This window comes from Impatiens glandulifera, chromosome 5 (genome assembly GCF_907164915.1).
Source record: "Impatiens glandulifera chromosome 5, dImpGla2.1, whole genome shotgun sequence".
NCBI lineage: Eukaryota > Viridiplantae > Streptophyta > Magnoliopsida > Ericales > Balsaminaceae > Impatiens > Impatiens glandulifera.
In genome coordinates this window covers 45,658,897-45,678,794 of record NC_061866.1, presented here as the reverse complement: position 1 = coordinate 45,678,794, position 19,898 = coordinate 45,658,897, and the positions used below count along the sequence as shown (strand labels likewise).

The following is a 19,898-nucleotide window of genomic DNA, read 5'->3' as shown; positions in this document are numbered from 1 at the left end:
TTCTAAGAAAGAAGCATGGATAGTTCCAAGAACATCATGAACCAGCACCAACTTCTCTGCTTGGCTTTGTTTTTTATTTTGACTACACTCGCTTCTCAAGCTGCATCTCGCTCTCTTAATGGTCATTCTACAATGCTGAAGAGGCATGAAAGATGGATGACAGAACAAGGGCGCGTTTACAAAGACGAGGCTGAGAAGGAGAAACGCTTCAGCATATTCAAAGATAATGTCGAGATGATAGAATCCTTCAACAGGGCCGCAAACAAGCCTTATAAAATGGGAATCAATCAGTTTGCAGACCTTACCAACCAAGAGTTCAAGCTAAGGAATAAGTTCAAGAGTCATGTTTGCTCTGATAATAATTCCTTGTTCAGATACCAAAACATTTCAGCTGTGCCCGCCACCATGGACTGGCGGAAGAAGGGTGCCGTCACCCCCATCAAGGACCAGGGACAATGCGGTAAGCAGTAATTATAAATGAACTAATCTTTTGTTTTGTATAAAGAAATTTGATTTTTAACTTGTGGGTCGGGATATTACACAGGTTGTTGTTGGGCTTTTTCTGCTGTGGCTGCGACTGAAGGAATCGCTCAGATAGCAACGGGAAAGCTGATATCTTTGTCTGAGCAAGAGCTTGTTGATTGTGATGTAAACGGACAGGATCAAGGCTGCAACGGGGGTCTCATGGACGACGCCTTCGAATTCATCCAAAGCAATGGGGGCCTGACCAGCGAATCCAACTACGTATACGATGGATCTGACGGGACTTGCAATAAGAAGAAGGAATCAAACTACGCAGCCACTATAACTGGCTACGAAGACGTGCCAGCCAACAGCGAAAGTTCACTAATGAAAGCTGTTGCCAATCAACCTGTCTCTGTAGCAATTGATGCTGGAGACTCTGATTTCCAATTCTACTCTAGCGGGGTCTTCACCGGTGAGTGTGGAACTGAGCTGGACCACGGGGTGACCGCGGTGGGGTATGGAACAACAGATGATGGAACCAAATACTGGATTGTAAAGAATTCGTGGGGAGAGAGCTGGGGAGAAGAAGGATACATAAGAATGCAGAGGGATATTGATGCCAAGGAAGGCCTATGCGGTATTGCTATGCAGGCTTCCTATCCCACTGCTGCGGAATAAACAAATCATATCAAAATACCAACATAATCATGAAGAAGATCATATATAATGTAAATCAAAGTTTCTTTCTTGCGGACCTGCAGTCTTGTTTAACTCAAAATATATGTGCAGTTCTTACCTTAATTTTAAGTATAAAGTATACATACTTGTTACCAATCCATGTATAAAAAGTAGCTTCTTTCATTAATATATTCTTACACTGGGTGTAAGAAATGCATCTCTTAAATGTGACTTGGAAAAAGAAGTTTATAATATGGAATTCCCTCAGGAACTTGATCTACCCTCACTGATGTATTCAGACTCCACAAATCACTATTTTGGTTCATACCAGCCCATGGGGGAAGGTTTGGAAAGCTTATCGCCTCAATGACACAAATATGGGTATTCTCAGTGCAAGTTGTTTTGTAATGGTTTGAACTTCATCGGTAAATGAGGCCTTTGTATGTACTGTGGATCCATGAAAAGAATCTCGATTTTCAAAACAGTAAAAAGATTTGTTGAAGAATCTAGCTTTATGTTTCATCTCTTAAACTTGAAGGTCATTTTATCGACTTATTACACTTCATGAAAACATATGTAATTCTGAGTTACCTCAAAAGCACTCCTGGAAAAAGGATACACTTCTTCAACATCACAAGTTATTAGATAGGGCAATTATTTATGTAAGAAGATAAGGAGAAACACTCCTTTTGTACAAGAACGTGTGGACAATGTTTTTAATTTGCAAGTATAAAAAATTCAGTTTTCAAATATGATCCCATCTGAATCTAATCAGAAATCCTGATAGAAAATATGTTTTCAAATGTTATATGATGCAAATCTGAAGGTACTGCAGCCAACTACAGTCCAATCAGACATATAGATCCTCCCAAGAAGCTTGTAGAAATAAGGGGTCATCTCGTCGAGTGGAGAACATAGGCAAATCGAGATACACACGAGCAGCGGATTTCCTTTCTTCAGGTACTTCAACTTGTGCGGTTAGATCTTCCTATTAACCATTTAGAAGAGATACATGTAAAAACACACATTTAAATGACTATGGGTTTCCAAGGTTTGTCTCAAGATACTCTTAACTGTTAAAAAAAGAAAAATTACCTGGACACTAAATCCTCGAATATACCCAACCATCATCAGTTGAACCTGCTGATCGCAAACTTTGGCATCTATTTCATCAACAATGCATACATGCTACAAAAGAACAAGAATAAAAAACCTTTCAGTTTATTGCAAATACATAAAAGACTTGACATAGTTTAAAAGTACAAAACTTACAATTTTTCTCTTGGAACCACAGCAACCATGGTTCCATCTAAAGTTGGTTACCGCCTTGAAGATTTCACCATTATTCGTCTTGACCCATCCAAAGAATAGTCCAGAAACTTGATCTGGAAGAGCAGATGGCTTGCTATCTGAATTTAGTGTTCCAGTTTTGCATAAAAAACAAATAAAGGCTAAAATTAGGACCTACATAGCCTATAACAGCTAAATATGCACATAATACTCTAAAGATTTATATGTTTTGCTTCAAACTCTAAAAGTGTTAGTAAACAAATGATACAGGCTCAAACCTTCTGATTGATACAAAAGGCCATTGCTAAACAGTCCCTTCAAGTAGATGGATTCAATTGGAAATGCGCTATCATCAACACCTGAACCATCCAATTCGGTATATTGGTTAATTCGAGCACAAGAAAATGAAAAAAGTGAAATCTAAAATGACACATACAGTCTTCAAATGGCGGAAGACCCCATATCTCTGGCTGAAAATCTAGAAGTGAATGAAGCAGACAATCAGCACTGGAATATTGATTGGCTGCTTTAGGGAGAGAAGGAATGGCCACCACCTTCATTCCAGCAGCCTTTGCTGCTTGAACGCCAACTCTATTGAGGAACATGAAAAATAATAATAAAGACTCAATAAAATAAATGACCGGTTTATCTTATCAGAGAAAATGTGCAAAATATATGTGCTATTCTTACCTTATTTTATGTATAAAATCTCTGTATATATACATACATACATACTTGTCACCAATTCTCAGAATGTCTCTTAGTCGATGAGAGTATACATGTATAAAAAGTAGTTTCTTTCATTAATACCTAACTACTATTCTTCTTGAAAGAAAAGATTTAAATGCAGAATGTACTCAAAATTATATAGATAGATGTACAATTCAGGTTGAATGTAATGATCTTGTAGGTTTAGATAGAAAATAAGAGTTTGAGAAAAAATTACAAAAGCCCTGTGGGACTCTGTCTTGACCAAGAGTGACTTGTTGTTGAAGGAGGAATTAGACGTAGGTACAGTTAGAAGATTTCATAGCAAAGGACTTAGAAAATGAGAAGGAAAATCACATATAGAAGACTACACTAGAAATTGAGTATGGTATACTTCAAAAGCAAAATTCGAGACGTGAAAATACATATGATTGAGGCCACACAACTTACCACTTTAATAACATTAGTCATGACTTTCAATCTGGACACATAAAAAGAAATACAATGCGGTGGAGAGAATTGAAAATGTGGTGAATAACACGAGAAGGGCGAAGGAAATGAGTGTAAAAAAATCTTATAAAATTCATAGCGAAGTTATGCCTGGAGCCTTACGAAGAGACTGATGCAAAATCCCCGTTTTACTGGAATTTGAAATCTGTAATGTCTATCTATGTTTTGAAGACTGTGAGATAGATGTTGTGATAGTTAATAATTGTTTATTCAAGATCTACAAATCACATTGGTATTTTTTTTCATGCTTATTGAGTTGTTATCTTTTGATCTTTTATGATAAATGATGTAACTTATACTTACATATTTTTTATTTGTTTTAATCATTAAGAAGAAAATGGATCATTGAAATGATTTTTCTCTTTAATATAAAGAGTTACTTAAGCCCTGAAACAAGTTATGGTTTTATTAGTCTAGCTAATCTATCTAAATTTGTTAACAATCATACCAAAATTATGTTATTAATCCAAATGAAATTTCTAATTTTTGTTAATGGTTAAAGAGTTAATCTACAACTTTGGAAAAAAAATGTTGGCTCAAATAGTTTTAGTTTCTCATATGCTTATGTGTGGAGGCGCATAAATTTTTTAGAACATTTTAATCCTAAATTGAAATCAAACTCATTACTTTCACTCTCTTAAAAAGCTACACTTAACATTTTAGGAGGTATCTTAGTACTAATATACTTATTTATATATATTTATTTTTAGGCCTAATTGTTATTTGAAACTCGAATTTGGATCGTTTTTATCGAATGGATCGAATTATCAAAATTTTAGTCATTTGACAAAATGTGTTTATCTTATTTAAAAGTATTATTTTCGTTTTTTAATTAATTTATCACGTTTTTAAATGAAATAATATTTAGAAATGACGCATTTTTAAAAATTGAATATTACTTTGTATTATTTTTGAGATTTGCGTATTCTTTTTTTTTTGTTTTGTTGTTGTTAAAGTTGATTTGAATAACTATTTTTGAAATTATTATTTTGTTTGTACAAATTTGATAAATTAATTACAAAAATAAAACTACTATGTTACTAGAAGACATTTATTCGTTTGTAAAAAACAATAAATCACTAAAATCAAAATTATGATAGTTAGAAGCTCATGTAACATAATTTAGTTTGATTCAACCAACAAACTAAGTTCTAGCTTTAAATAATAATTGTCTTTATTTTTAATATAAAAGTGAATTTATTTAGCATCTCACCTTTTTTTTAATATATTTTATTATTAATATAATGTATTTTATATTTTCTTAAAGAAAATAATATAATGGTGTGGAACTTTATAAATTGTGTCATAGTCTAGACTCTAGTTAGTTATGCCATGATGTAGAAGACAAAATAATGGTTTGTTTATTTTTCTTTTTTTTTCTTTTGATAAGATTGGTATGTATAGTTAATGAGATTATAATAATTATTAACTGAAAACAAGCTTCAAGTCACTGAGCACGCATAGTTAATTGTTGACAAGTTTGCATTCCTCTTGATCTTGACATTAATTGTGTTTTAGAATTTGAATAAAATTCTCAATTTGTCCAAAAGATAACCATAATTTGACCCTAAAGTAAAATAGCAAAATATGCAAAAACATGTGAATCCAATTATGAAATGTTGTAGAGAAAATTTTAGTTTGTTTTGTTTAAATATATTATTTAGTTTTGTCATATATAGATATAATCTTACCAATTCTATTCTATTGCAAAAGTACAATGATATTTTCTGTTGGGTAAGCCTTTTTCTTGCAACACAAATGACATATATATTCAAATGACATCAGCTAACTATATACCTCTTTATGGGTTAGTTCGATGCTACATGTATTATAGTGCATATATCAATTAAGAAAGTGACACATGTACAAAAAGAAAAAAAAAGGTAATGCTTTACTTTTGTGTATAGGTGTCACTTCATGAGTGAGATACAGGTAGTACATGTACATGTAGCATCGAATTAACCCTCTCTCTTTATGTAAGAAGTTGTCTCCTCGCCAAACGTGTATATATATATATATATATATATATATATATATATATATATATATATATATATATATATATTATAAAATAGACATTAAAAATCAATTGTATACATGTATAAGCTAACAACAATGCAGTCTCCCTTAATTAGTCATTTTCAAACTAATAAAACAATAACCACTCAACACTTTCCAAGCCACGGCAAAACAAAGATTTAATAATTTCCTAGACAAGGCATGTCTATGATCCATTTCTATTTATAGAGCTTGCATGTAAAAGTAAAAGTATCCATTTCCTAAACAAGCAGTGTTTCTTACAACAATTCCTAGTCTTTTTTTCTACATTATTTACAAGAACATCATCATGATGAACCAGCAGCGGCAACAACTTCTCTGCCTGACTCTCTTTTTTGTTTTGACTATACTGGCTTCTCAAGCTGCATGTCGCTCTCTTCTTAACGGTCATTCCACAATGAAGAAGAGGCATGAAAGATGGATGACAGAACAAGGGCGCATTTACAAAGACGAAGCTGAAAAGGAGAAACGCTACACCATATTCAAAGATAACGTGGAGATGATAGAATCCTTCAACAGAGCCACAGACAAGCCTTACAAATTGGGAATCAATCAGTTTGCAGACCTTACCAACCAAGAGTTCAAGCTAAGGAATAAGTTCAAGAGTCACGTTTGCTCTGATACTACCTTGTTCAAATACCAAAACATTTCAGCTGTGCCTGCCACCATGGACTGGCGGGAGAAGGGTGCTGTCACCCCCATCAAGGACCAGGGACAATGCGGTAAGCAGTAATTATAAATGAACTAATCTTTTGTTTTCTATAAAGAAATTTGATTTTTAACTTGTGGGTCGGGATGCACAGGTTGTTGTTGGGCTTTCTCTGCTGTGGCTGCGACTGAGGGAATCGCTCAGATAACAACAGGAAAGCTAATATCATTGTCTGAGCAAGAGCTTGTTGATTGTGATGTAAACGGCCAGGATCAAGGCTGCAACGGGGGTCTCATGGACGACGCCTTCGGATTCATCCAAAGCAATGGGGGGCTGACCAGCGAGTCCAACTACGGATACGTGGGATCTGATGGGACTTGCAATAAGAAGAAGGAATCAAACCATGCAGCCACTATAACTGGCTACGAAGATGTGCCTGCCAACAGCGAAAGTTCACTGTTGAAAGCTGTAGCCAATCAACCGGTCTCTGTAGCCATTGATGCTGGAGGGTCTGATTTCCAGTTCTACTCTAGCGGGGTCTTCACCGGTGAGTGTGGAACTGAACTGGACCACGGGGTGACCGCGGTGGGGTATGGGATTGCAGACGATGGAATTACCAAATACTGGATTGTAAAGAATTCGTGGGGAGAAAGCTGGGGAGAGGAAGGATACATCAGAATGCAGAGGGATATTGAAGCCAAGGAAGGTCTATGTGGAATTGCTATGGAGGCTTCCTATCCCACTGCTGCGGAGTAAACAAATCATATCGAAAGACCAGTATTATCACGAAGAAGATCATATAAAATATAAATCAAAGTTTATTTTCTACAGTCTTGTTTAAATCAAAATATATGTGCAGTTCTTACCTTAATTTATGTTTAAAATCTCTGTAAATATACATACATACATACTTGTCACCAATTCTCAGAATGTCTCTTAATCGATGAGAGTATACATGTATAAAAAGTAGTTTCTTTCATTAATACCTAACTACTCTTCTTCTTGAAAGAAAAGATTTAAATGCAGAATGTACTCAAAATTATATAGATAGATGTACAATTCACGTTGAATGTAATGATCTTGTAGGTTTAGATAGAAAATAAGAGTTTGAGAAAAAAAAAATTACAAAAGGACTCTGTTTTCACCAAGATTGAATTGTTGTTGAAGGAGGAATTAGAAGTAGGTACAGTTAGAAGATTTCATAGCGAATGACTTAGAAAATGAGAAGGAAAATCACATATCGAAGACTGCACTAGAAATTGAGTATGGTATACTTCAAAAGCAAAATTCGAGACGTGAAAATACATATAATTGAGGCCACACAACTTACCACGTTAATAACATTAGTCATGATTTTCAATCTGGACACTTAAAAGAGATACAATGCGCTGGATAGAATTGAAAATGTGGTGAATAACACGAAAAGGGCTAAGGAAATGAGTGTAATTTTTTTTTATAAATTTCGTAGCTAAGTTAGTTATGCCTTGAAATGAGAAATAAGAAGCCTTACGAAGAAACTGACGAAAAATCCCTGTGTTACTGGAGTTTCGAATCTCTAATGTCTATTTATGTTTTGAAGACTGAGAGATAGATATGTTGTGATAGTTAGTGATTGTTTATTCAAGGTCTACAAATCACATTGGTATTTTTTTCATGCTTATTAGTTAGTTGTCTTTTGATCTTTTATGATAAGTGATGTAACTTATACTTAAATATTTTTTTTATTTGTTTTAACCATTAACAAGAAAATGAATCATTGAAATGATTTTTTCTCTTTAAAATAAAGAGTTACTTAAGCCCTGAAACAAATAATGTCTAGCCTACCTAAATTTGTTAACAATCATACCAAAATTATGTTATTAACCCAAATGAAATTTTTAATTTTTGTTAATGGTTAAAGAGTTAATCTACAACTTTGGAGAAGAAAATGTTGGCTTAAATAGTTTTAGTTTCTCATGGGGTTTAGTGTGGAGACGCATAATCTTTTGAGAAACATTTGAATCCTAATTTGAAACCAAACTCATCACTTTTAATCTCTTAAAAAGAGACACTTAACATTTTAGGAGCTATTTGATTACTAATGTACTAGTGATTGATATATATTTCTTTTGACCCAATTGTTATTTGAAACTCGAATTTGGATCGTTTTTATTTAATGAGATTGAACTATCAAAATTTTAGTCATTTGACAAAAACGTGTAATTTATCTTATTTAAAAGTTTTTTTTTCGTTTTTTTAATTAATTTGTCACGTTTTTAAATTAAATTATATTTAGAGATGACGTATTTTTTAAATTTGAGTATTATTTTTGTATTATTTTCGAGATTTACGTATTCTATTTTTGTTAAAGTTTATTTGAATTACTACAAAAATGTGTAATCCAAAAAAAATTGAATTGTTTTTAATAAAAATAAATTTTGTATTTATTTCATATAATCTCATAATGACATAATATTGTGTATGATTTACCAATTTAGTAGTATTTGTGTTTTAAATTCAATATTTTTTCGAGATATACACGTTTAAAGTTGCCGCATACGATTTGAAATGTCTTAAAAAAATGTATAATGTATGAAAATATATTAAAAAATCGAAAAAAGAGAAATTGTTATTTTGTTGGTACAAATTTGATAAATTAATTAAAAAAATGAAACTTCTATGTTAAAGTAAGAAAATGAACCGACTCTGGGGTAAGCCCGACAAACCCTCGGGCTAGGGTAGCATACTCCCCAGATAGCCAATTTTAAAATTATTGAGATATTTAATTAAATTTATTGTAATTTTAAACCTAAGTTGTTATAGTTTAGTTGTTCAAAATAAAAACTAAAATTTTTTATTTGGTTATGGGTTTAAAAACATTTTTTTTATTAGTTTTTTAAACTAGATTTAGTGCAATTGTTGTGCAGAATGTAAGAAAATGATGAACAATGAAGTGTGGAAATCAACAGATGAAGAGAGATTTCTAATTGTCAAAAGATAAAGATAAAACAGATTACAGCAAAAGAAATAAACTACAACTATAAAAATACTGAAAACAAGAAACGTAAATACTAACTTAATTTTGCATAACTGTAGAATTAAATGTGATATTAATTCATATACTAAAGGCAGATCGTTACAAATCTCCACCTTGCCTTAGTATCACCCAACAAGAAGAGCCTGATCAAACTATTTCCAACTGTCAACATTTAGCAGGTCCAAACAATGGGTGAATTTGTTAAGTGGAATCGGTTTCGTGAACATGTCAGCAGGATTATGATGTGTGCTGATCTTCTTCACTTTGATTCTCTTCTCAGTACGAAGAAAATGATAACGAACATCAATATGTTTGGTTCTATCATGATGCACTTGATCTTTGGTCAAACAAATAGCACTTAAACTATCACAAAAAACAATTGCCTGATCATGATGGATACCAAGGCCACTGATTAATCCTTTCAACCATATACCTTCCTTGGCTGCTTCAGTTAGCGCCATATACTCAGCCTCGGTAGTGGACAACGTCACTGTCGACTGTAACGTTGCCTTCTAACTAACCACAGAGTCACCAAGAGTGTAAACATAACCAGTCATTGATCTTCTACCATCGATATCTGCAGCATAATCTGAGTCAGAATAACCAGTTACGAGACACTGGTTATTACTCCCATAAATGAGACCAACATCGGATGTGCCTCTCAGATAGCGAAATATTCTCTTTACCGCTTGCCAGTGTTCCTTACCAGGTCGAGACATAAACCTGCTAACAACACTTACTGAATACGCAATATCAGGTCTAGTGCATACCATGGCATACATTAAACTACCCACCGCACTAGCATACAATACATTAGACATGTATAACTTCTCAGCTTCAGACTGGGGTGCGAATGCAGACAAATGATCAGTAACAGCAGCAGGAGTATTGAGAGCCTTTGCTGTACTCATCCCAAAACGAGACAACATTTTCAAAATATAACTCTTCTGTGAAAAAATAGCTTCTTTTGAACTCGATCTCTTACTATTTCCATGCCCAGAATTTTTCGTGCTCCACCTAGATCTTTAATATCAAACTCAGAACTGAGAAGGTCTTTCAGCTTTTGAATCTCCGACATCTTCTTGGCTGCGATTAACATGTCGTCTACATACAGGAGTAAATAAATCAAAGAACCATCATTGACTTTGTTGTGATAGACACAACAATCATATGCACTCCTATTGTAACCATGTTCAATCATGAAATTGTCAAACCGCTTATACTACTGTCGAGGAGACTATTTAAGTCCATACAAAGACTTCTTCAGACTACAAACATGTGTTTCCTTACCAGGAACAAGAAATCCTTCAGGCTGACTCACCAGTATATCCTCTTCAATCTCACCATGTAAGAAAGCCGTCTTCACGTCTAATTGCTCGAGTTTCAGATTCTGATGTGCTACTATAGCTAGTATAGTACCCTGATAGAAGTGTGTCGGACTACAGGTGAGAATATCTCATTGTAGTCTACGCCTTCCTTTTGACTGAATCCCTTTGCAACTAATCGTGCTTTATATCTGGTCCCTTCAGCACTAGAGGTTCCATCTTTCCTTTTGAAAATTCATTTACACCCAATGACTCTTCTTCCCTTAGGTAAAGTAACCAGCTCCCATGTATTATTCTTGTGAAGTGATTCCATCTCCTCACACATGGTAGCAATCCATTGCGCATAATCAGCAGTATTAACAGCTTCATTGTAAGAAGATGGCTCGTTATGTATGACATCTTCAGCTACCTGAAGTCCATAACTTACCATTTCTTCAGTATCATTTATAGAGGGACTGATTGTCCTACTTCCAGGACCAGTTGAGATCTTTCTTCCCTCGATTGAATGAATTAACCTGTCAGGAGCTTTAATTTGCCTTCTAGGTCGTGTTGCAATGTCAGATTGACTTTCAGGTGCTCCAAATTGATAAACTTCCTCAGATGGCTTATCAGTATCGTGTGTCATGTCAGTTGTCCCTTGAACTGGAGCCACCTTAAGCTCCACCTGTTTCTCGGTATTATTATTTTCTCTAGAAAGTGATGGCTTGATAGAGGAGTTAAGTATAAACTTCTCATTAAAGGTGACATCCCTGCTGAGGATTACTCTACCTTCAGAAGATGACCAAATTCTATATCCCTTAACTCCATCTCCATAGCCCATGAAAATACCCTATTTTGCCATTGGTTCCAACTTTCCTTCATTAACATGATAGTAAGATGTGCACCCAAAGACTTTCAAATGAGAATAATCAACGACATTACCAGACCATACCTCGTAAGGGATTCTGCAATCAATCCCAGTGTGTGGTGCACGATTTATCAGATAGCAAGCTGTTAAGACAGCCTCGCTCCAGTACTTTTTAGTCAATCCTGCATTAGAGAGCATGCTTCTAACTCTCTCTAACAATGTTTGATTCACCCTTTCTGCTACACCATTCTGCTGTGGTGTACCTCGGATAGTGTGATGTCTTGCAATCCCCATATCCCTGCAGAACTCATTAAACTCAGATGAACAGAATTCAAGCCTATTATCTGTTCGCAGCCTCTTAACCTTCTTTCCAGTTTGATTCTCCACCAGTGCCTTCCAATGTTTGAAGGTCTTAAATACCTCACTCTTATGTCTCAAAAGATACAACCAGGTCATCCTTGAGTAATCATCTATGAATGTTACAAAAATAGCTATAACCTCCTATACCTTCAACTTGAGCAGGACCCCAACAATCAGAGTGGATATAATCCAGTGTGCCCTTAGTTTTGTGAACTCCCTTACTGAACTTGCGGCGATGTTTTTTCCCGAAAATGCAGTGTTCACACAACTTAAGGTTGGTAACCTTGTGGCCAGATAGAAGATCTCGTTTGGACACAATTTGCATCCCCCTCTCCCCCATATGTCCAAGTCGCATATGCCACAACTTGGTTACATCAGGGTGTCGATTCACAGATTTGGATGCGACCACAGCGGAACCTGTCAGCGTCTTAACTTGTAGTATATACAAGGTATTCTGTTTAATACCTTTCAGTATTATTTTTGAACCTTTACTGATGCACAATGTTCCTTCTTCACCGCTAAACTTGAAACATTTAGCATCTAAAATGCCTAAAGATATTAAGTTCTTCTTCAGTTGAGGAACATGTCGAACGCCAGTTAGGGTCCGTATCTTACCATCATCAGTCAGAATTTTGATAGTCTCAATACCCACCGTTTTACATATGGCATCATTTCTCATGACAACGTTTCCACCATCATAATCTTCATAGGTATCGAACCATTCTTTGTTCGGACTCATATGATATGAACACCCTGAATCCAACACCCACGTATCAATAGGGTGTAGAGAAGCGTTAGCTACAAGGGCAATGTCCTCCTCTGAGTCGGTGTCTCTGTCTTCATGTGCTATAGCAGCCGTAGAATATTTGCCCCTTTTCTTAGGACAATTATTCTTCCAATGACCAGGTTCTTTACAGTAATTGCAGATGTCTTTAGCACTAGGACCCTTAACTTTATATTTTTTATCCTTCTTCTTTCCAGGCCCTTTGTAGTTGACTGTGCTGACAATCAACCTAGATGCTTGACTGTCTACAATTTCACCGCTCGCCTTATGACGCAGTTCTCTAGTATGAAGTGTTGACCGAACTTCCTCTAGAGTTACGGAGTCTTTACCCACAACGAACGATTGAACAAAATTTTCAAACGAGTTGGGTAAAGATACCAACAAAATTAATGCAGCATCTTCATCTTCGATCTTAACATCTATATTTCTCAATTCAAGTAATATAGTGTTTAACTTATCAAGATGTTCACGAAGAGACTTACCTCCAAGCATACGAAGACTGAACAGACGTTGTTTCAATAACAACTTGTTAGTCAGTGACTTTGTCATGTACAAAGCCTCTAACTTCGACCACAGACCGATTGCAGTATCTTCATCTGATACCTCAGTAATCACTTCATCAGCCAGACAGAGTAAAATTGTTGAGTGCGCCTTCTCTTCCAAGACCTCAAGCTCAGCAGTGATTTTACCAGAGGAAGACTCCTTTGCAGGACCTGCAACTATCTTCGCATTTTCCTTCGACAATGGTGCCCAGACGCCTTGTTGTTTAAGCAAGGCTCGCATTTTGATCTGCCATAGACCAAAACTGTTTTGCCCTGTGAATTTTTCGATTTTTAGATTCATTGAAGACATTCTCTCGCCAGAAAACAAAAGTGATAATCTGATCGGATCTAACCCACTCTGATACCAATTGTTGTGTAGAATGCAAAAAAATGATGAACAATGAAGTGTGGAAATCAACAGATGAAGAGAGATTTCTAATTGTCAAAAGATAAAATAAAACAGATTACAGCAAAAGAAATAAACTACAACTATAAAAATGTTGAAAACAAGAAACGTAAATATTAACTTAATTTTGCATAACTGTAGAATTAAATGTGATATTAATTCATATACTAAAGGCAGATCGTTACAAATAAAAGAAATATCTACTTTTTCTACAGGGAGCTGGACAGCCCAAAACTCAGGGCCGACTATTAATAAAAATACAGACATTTATTCGTTCGCCTGTGAAAAACATTAAATCACAAAAATTGTGATAATTAAAGTCTCGTATGACATAATTTAAAGTTTAATTCACCTCAATAAAAACAAACTAATTTCTGGCCTTAAATAATAACTGGGCTTTATTTTTAATATAAAAGTGAATTTACTGAGCATCTCACCCTTCTTTTGAAAATATATTTTATTATTAAAATAATGTATTTTATAGTTTCTTAAAGAAAATAATATAATGGTGTGGAACTTTATAAATTGTGTCATAGTCTAGACTTAGTTAGTTATGCCATGATGTAGAAGACAAAATAATGGTTTTTTTTTTTTTTCTTTTGGTAAGATTGGTATGTATAGTTAATAAGATTATAATAATTATTAACTGAAAACAAGCTTCAAGTCACTGGGCACGCAACGTTAATTGTTGACAATTTTGCATTCCTTTGATCTTGACATTAATCATTCGTAGAATTTGAATAAAATTCTCAATTTCTCCAAAAAGATAGCCATTATTTTAACCTAAAGAAAAATAGCAAAATAGAAGAAATTTTTTTTTGAATCCAATTATGAAATGTTGTAGAGAAAATTTTAGTTTGTTTTGTTTAAATATATTATTTATTAGCTTTGTCATATATATAAGGACGAATCTATGTAGGGGTTCGGATGGCTGAAGCCCAGCCAAAAAAAAAAAATGTTTTCCTGTAAAAATATGTAATTACCCTTAATTTCTTAAAAAAAATTAATATAATTCATTGTTTTTTTATCTAATTATTAAAATAAATGGTAAAACTTACTTTTATATATTTGTTTTTATCAAAATTTTATTTTTATTATTTTAAGCTCACCTTAAATTTTTTTCAAACCCACCCCAGTTCGAAATTCTGGGCACGCCCATGTATATATATAGATATAATCTTACCAATTCTATTTTATCGCAAAAAAGTACTATGATATTTTCTATTGGGTGAACCTTTTTCATTCAACACAAATGACATCAACTCACTATCAACTATCATTGATTCCTCTGGGTATGTATGAAGTTGTCTCCATGCTGGCCAAACAAATATGTTACAAAATAGACTATAAAAAAATCAATTGTGTACATGTATACTTACAACAATGCAGTCTCCCTTAATTAGTCATTTTCAAACTAATAAAACAAAAACCACTCAACACTTTCCAAGCCACGGCAAAACAAAGATTTAATAATTTCCTAGACAAGGCATGTCTAGGATCCATTTCTATTTATAGAGCTTGCATGTAAAAGCAAAAGTATCCATTTCCTAAACAAGCAGTGTTTCTTACAACAATTCCTAGTCTTTTTTTCTACATTATTTACAAGAACATCATCATGATGAACCAGCAGCGGCAACAACTTCTCTGCCTGACTCTCTTTTTTGTTTTGACTATACTGGCTTCTCAAGCTGCATCTCGCTCTCTTCTTAACGGCCATTCCACAATGCAGAAGAGGCATGAACGATGGATGACAGAACAAGGGCGCGTTTACAAAGACGAAGCTGAAAAGGAGAAACGCTACACCATATTCAAAGATAACGTGGAGATGATAGAATCCTTCAACAGGGCCGCAAACAAGCCTTATAAAATGGGAATCAATCAGTTTGCAGACCTTACCAACCAAGAGTTCAAGCTAAGGAATAAGTTCAAGAGTCATGTTTGCTCTGATAATAATTCCTTGTTCAGATACCAAAACATTTCAGCTGTGCCCGCCACCATGGACTGGCGGAAGAAGGGTGCCGTCACCCCCATCAAGGACCAGGGACAATGCGGTAAGCAGTAATTATAAATGAACTAATCTTTTGTTTTGTATAAAGAAATTTGATTTTTAACTTGTGGGTCGGGATATTACACAGGTTGTTGTTGGGCTTTTTCTGCTGTGGCTGCGACTGAAGGAATCGCTCAGATAGCAACGGGAAAGCTGATATCTTTGTCTGAGCAAGAGCTTGTTGATTGTGATGTAAACGGACAGGATCAAGGCTGCAACGGGGGTCTCATGGACGACGCCTTCGAATTCATCCAAAGCAATGGGGGCCTGACCAGCGAATCCAACTACGTATACGATGGATCTGACGGGACTTGCAATAAGAAGAAGGAATCAAACTACGCAGCCACTATAACTGGCTACGAAGACGTGCCAGCCAACAGCGAAAGTTCACTAATGAAAGCTGTTGCCAATCAACCTGTCTCTGTAGCAATTGATGCTGGAGACTCTGATTTCCAATTCTACTCTAGCGGGGTCTTCACCGGTGAGTGTGGAACTGAGCTGGACCACGGGGTGACCGCGGTGGGGTATGGAACAACAGATGATGGAACCAAATACTGGATTGTAAAGAATTCGTGGGGAGAGAGCTGGGGAGAAGAAGGATACATAAGAATGCAGAGGGATATTGATGCCAAGGAAGGCCTATGCGGTATTGCTATGCAGGCTTCCTATCCCACTGCTGCGGAATAAACAAATCATATCAAAATACCAACATAATCATGAAGAAGATCATATATAATGTAAATCAAAGTTTCTTTCTTGCGGACCTGCAGTCTTGTTTAACTCAAAATATATGTGCAGTTCTTACCTTAATTTTAAGTATAAAGTATACATACTTGTTACCAATCCATGTATAAAAAGTAGCTTCTTTCATTAATATATTCTTACACTGGGTGTAAGAAATGCATCTCTTAAATGTGACTTGGAAAAAGAAGTTTATAATATGGAATTCCCTCAGGAACTTGATCTACCCTCACTGATGTATTCAGACTCCACAAATCACTATTTTGGTTCATACCAGCCCATGGGGGAAGGTTTGGAAAGCTTATCGCCTCAATGACACAAATATGGGTATTCTCAGTGCAAGTTGTTTTGTAATGGTTTGAACTTCATCGGTAAATGAGGCCTTTGTATGTACTGTGGATCCATGAAAAGAATCTCGATTTTCAAAACAGTAAAAAGATTTGTTGAAGAATCTAGCTTTATGTTTCATCTCTTAAACTTGAAGGTCATTTTATCGACTTATTACACTTCATGAAAACATATGTAATTCTGAGTTACCTCAAAAGCACTCCTGGAAAAAGGATACACTTCTTCAACATCACAAGTTATTAGATAGGGCAATTATTTATGTAAGAAGATAAGGAGAAACACTCCTTTTGTACAAGAACGTGTGGACAATGTTTTTAATTTGCAAGTATAAAAAATTCAGTTTTCAAATATGATCCCATCTGAATCTAATCAGAAATCCTGATAGAAAATATGTTTTCAAATGTTATATGATGCAAATCTGAAGGTACTGCAGCCAACTACAGTCCAATCAGACATATAGATCCTCCCAAGAAGCTTGTAGAAATAAGGGGTCATCTCGTCGAGTGGAGAACATAGGCAAATCGAGATACACACGAGCAGCGGATTTCCTTTCTTCAGGTACTTCAACTTGTGCGGTTAGATCTTCCTATTAACCATTTAGAAGAGATACATGTAAAAACACACATTTAAATGACTATGGGTTTCCAAGGTTTGTCTCAAGATACTCTTAACTGTTAAAAAAAGAAAAATTACCTGGACACTAAATCCTCGAATATACCCAACCATCATCAGTTGAACCTGCTGATCGCAAACTTTGGCATCTATTTCATCAACAATGCATACATGCTACAAAAGAACAAGAATAAAAAACCTTTCAGTTTATTGCAAATACATAAAAGACTTGACATAGTTTAAAAGTACAAAACTTACAATTTTTCTCTTGGAACCACAGCAACCATGGTTCCATCTAAAGTTGGTTACCGCCTTGAAGATTTCACCATTATTCGTCTTGACCCATCCAAAGAATAGTCCAGAAACTTGATCTGGAAGAGCAGATGGCTTGCTATCTGAATTTAGTGTTCCAGTTTTGCATAAAAAACAAATAAAGGCTAAAATTAGGACCTACATAGCCTATAACAGCTAAATATGCACATAATACTCTAAAGATTTATATGTTTTGCTTCAAACTCTAAAAGTGTTAGTAAACAAATGATACAGGCTCAAACCTTCTGATTGATACAAAAGGCCATTGCTAAACAGTCCCTTCAAGTAGATGGATTCAATTGGAAATGCGCTATCATCAACACCTGAACCATCCAATTCGGTATATTGGTTAATTCGAGCACAAGAAAATGAAAAAAGTGAAATCTAAAATGACACATACAGTCTTCAAATGGCGGAAGACCCCATATCTCTGGCTGAAAATCTAGAAGTGAATGAAGCAGACAATCAGCACTGGAATATTGATTGGCTGCTTTAGGGAGAGAAGGAATGGCCACCACCTTCATTCCAGCAGCCTTTGCTGCTTGAACGCCAACTCTATTGAGGAACATGAACAATAATAATAAAGACTCAATAAAATAAATGACCGGTTTATCTTATCAGAGAAAATGTGCAAAAGTGTTACACTGAATCTTCAATCACAAGGCAGTGAGTTGCATCAACTCCCATTCTGCTGGCAGATTCCAGAAACCTAATCATACAAACGTTATTATTTGCATACATGACGGGATTAATTTCTGATGATGAACGCATATTGTACATCTTTGGACAAAATTCTTAAGCTTTTGCTTATTCACAATTCACTTCAGAAAAACTTCATTCTAAATAGGAAATCTCCGAGTTGACGGATGATTCAGGGCAGTGATTACCCATCTTGTAAATCAATGTACAAATGAGAGCATAAGTTGAAATTCTGACTTACAAATCTGGAGCAGGTTTCCCCATTTTGACCTGGTTACTTCCAAGAATGACAGAGAATGATTCTCTCCAACCTTTCTCGATAAATTTGTACATGAAATACAAATAAAAAGAAAGTCAAGTATCAACAAAAGAATTGTACACAATAATCCTTCAGCCATATGGGATCATTTTAGATTGACACACAGTCAGGAAAAAAAAGTGTTTTCAAATAAGGTAGATGTGTAACATAACAGAAAACTTAGTTTGCTGCCTCCTGTAAATGAAACTAAAACTCCAATAGTAGCATCAATCCGGACAGAGCAGCAACAACACATAAAAGGCATAAACTGATTGAATTAAACATGAGTTTGGGCATTTCAGTGAGAAAACCTGCATGATGAGAAATCTTCATATCTACATTTTCACGCGATGAATTTGAAGCAAGAGCAAACGGCACTTCATGCTTACGAAGATGTTTCAGTAGTCTATTCGCACCAGGAAGTGGCTTTGATTTCTTCCACCTACAAGAATGAAGAATGTCATATTTCTTTTTAACTAAAACCAAATAATAATTGGATGATAATAATTCAAGAAACTTATGCTAATTTGCAATTAAAATGAGTACTTTGATTGATTATATATATATATAAAATAAGAAATGAAGAAGATGAAGATTTGGGATTACTTTTCATGATACATAGGATAGATAAGCTGCGAATAGCTCTGAGGGCTCAATGGCAGATCATAGTCCTTAACAATGGCCGCGGCAGCATCTTTGTGTATCATCCCCAACTTCTTCTCTTCCTTGTCATGGTCCACGACCTTCCCATATTTTGCCAAAACCTCCACTAAAACACTCTTCGTCGCTTGCTCTGTACCAAAACACGCATCAATTTCATGGCTGAATAAAATATAGGGCTGAATTATTCTATTTCCTGAAAATCAAACCTGTGTTCAAAAGAGTGCCGTCCAAATCGAGAATGACAGCAGTAATAGAGTTCTCTATGCTCCGAGATTCTCCAATCTGGCTGTTCATGGCCATGGTAGAAGGATTGTTGCTTGGCAAGCGAAGAAGAAAGAGAATATGGATTGATCGATGATGATGATGATACAGAGAAGTGAATATGAATAAAGGGGACAACAACAATGCAATGAATTAATAGTGCGTTGGGGATCGATTTCCTTAATACGAAATCAAGAGTAAGTAATCAACTGAACTGTTGAGAAAGAAAGTGGAGAAGAAAGAGAGAAGACCAGACTTCCCGCTTCTTCTTCTTCTTCC

General features: G+C 35.2%; 5 protein-coding genes across 5 annotated transcripts; 3 read left to right on the top strand and 2 right to left on the bottom strand.

Annotated features, from left to right (window-relative positions):
* Positions 1-36: 36 nt before the first annotated feature.
* LOC124938650 (senescence-specific cysteine protease SAG39-like) lies at positions 37-1,144 on the top strand. The gene is made up of 2 exons (XM_047479130.1): positions 37-460; positions 545-1,144. Exons 1-2 carry the CDS (start codon positions 37-39, stop codon positions 1,141-1,143), a joined length of 1,023 nt encoding a protein of 340 aa, XP_047335086.1. The 3' UTR covers position 1,144.
* A 560-nt stretch (positions 1,145-1,704) lies between these two features.
* On the bottom strand, positions 1,705-3,053 carry LOC124938651 (bifunctional riboflavin kinase/FMN phosphatase-like). The gene is made up of 5 exons (XM_047479131.1): positions 2,870-3,053; positions 2,712-2,792; positions 2,416-2,552; positions 2,239-2,331; positions 1,705-2,131 (listed from the first exon to the last, which is right to left on the bottom strand). Exons 1-5 carry the CDS (start codon positions 3,036-3,038, stop codon positions 1,994-1,996), a joined length of 618 nt encoding a protein of 205 aa, XP_047335087.1. The 5' UTR covers positions 3,039-3,053; the 3' UTR covers positions 1,705-1,993.
* A 3,038-nt stretch (positions 3,054-6,091) lies between these two features.
* Positions 6,092-7,126, top strand: LOC124939964 (senescence-specific cysteine protease SAG39-like). The gene is made up of 2 exons (XM_047480432.1): positions 6,092-6,431; positions 6,513-7,126. Exons 1-2 carry the CDS (start codon positions 6,107-6,109, stop codon positions 7,112-7,114), a joined length of 927 nt encoding a protein of 308 aa, XP_047336388.1. The 5' UTR covers positions 6,092-6,106; the 3' UTR covers positions 7,115-7,126.
* Positions 7,127-15,337: 8,211 nt separating this feature from the next.
* On the top strand, positions 15,338-16,375 carry LOC124940585 (senescence-specific cysteine protease SAG39-like). The gene is made up of 2 exons (XM_047481111.1): positions 15,338-15,689; positions 15,774-16,375. Exons 1-2 carry the CDS (start codon positions 15,362-15,364, stop codon positions 16,370-16,372), a joined length of 927 nt encoding a protein of 308 aa, XP_047337067.1. The 5' UTR covers positions 15,338-15,361; the 3' UTR covers positions 16,373-16,375.
* A 558-nt stretch (positions 16,376-16,933) lies between these two features.
* LOC124940584 (bifunctional riboflavin kinase/FMN phosphatase-like) lies at positions 16,934-19,898 on the bottom strand. The gene is made up of 10 exons (XM_047481110.1): positions 19,565-19,898; positions 19,302-19,488; positions 19,007-19,137; positions 18,639-18,708; positions 18,342-18,407; positions 18,099-18,253; positions 17,941-18,021; positions 17,645-17,781; positions 17,468-17,560; positions 16,934-17,360 (listed from the first exon to the last, which is right to left on the bottom strand). The coding sequence occupies exons 1-10, from the start codon at positions 19,656-19,658 to the stop codon at positions 17,223-17,225; spliced, it is 1,152 nt and encodes a 383-aa protein (XP_047337066.1). The 5' UTR covers positions 19,659-19,898; the 3' UTR covers positions 16,934-17,222.

Bases quoted from the DNA above. Each gene is read 5' to 3' on its own strand.
- LOC124938650 (XM_047479130.1), top strand. From the start codon at position 37: ATGAACCAGCACCAACTTCTCTGCTTGGCTTTGTTTTTTATTTTGACT. The intron at 461-544 runs GTAAGCAGTAAT...GATATTACACAG, and splicing joins CAAGGACCAGGGACAATGCG to GTTGTTGTTGGGCTTTTTCT.
- LOC124938651 (XM_047479131.1), bottom strand. From the start codon at position 3,038: ATGTTCCTCAATAGAGTTGGCGTTCAAGCAGCAAAGGCTGCTGGAATG. The intron at 2,553-2,711 runs GTTTGAGCCTGT...CACTAAATTCAG, and splicing joins CCTTTTGTATCAATCAGAAG to ATAGCAAGCCATCTGCTCTT. The intron at 2,132-2,238 runs GTAATTTTTCTT...AATGGTTAATAG, and splicing joins TTCGAGGATTTAGTGTCCAG to GAAGATCTAACCGCACAAGT.
- LOC124939964 (XM_047480432.1), top strand. From the start codon at position 6,107: ATGAAGAAGAGGCATGAAAGATGGATGACAGAACAAGGGCGCATTTAC. The intron at 6,432-6,512 runs GTAAGCAGTAAT...CGGGATGCACAG, and splicing joins CAAGGACCAGGGACAATGCG to GTTGTTGTTGGGCTTTCTCT.
- LOC124940585 (XM_047481111.1), top strand. From the start codon at position 15,362: ATGCAGAAGAGGCATGAACGATGGATGACAGAACAAGGGCGCGTTTAC. The intron at 15,690-15,773 runs GTAAGCAGTAAT...GATATTACACAG, and splicing joins CAAGGACCAGGGACAATGCG to GTTGTTGTTGGGCTTTTTCT.
- LOC124940584 (XM_047481110.1), bottom strand. From the start codon at position 19,658: ATGGCCATGAACAGCCAGATTGGAGAATCTCGGAGCATAGAGAACTCT. The intron at 19,138-19,301 runs GTAATCCCAAAT...TCATTCTTGTAG, and splicing joins TATCCTATGTATCATGAAAA to GTGGAAGAAATCAAAGCCAC. The intron at 18,254-18,341 runs GTAACACTTTTG...GTTCCTCAATAG, and splicing joins CTTGTGATTGAAGATTCAGT to AGTTGGCGTTCAAGCAGCAA.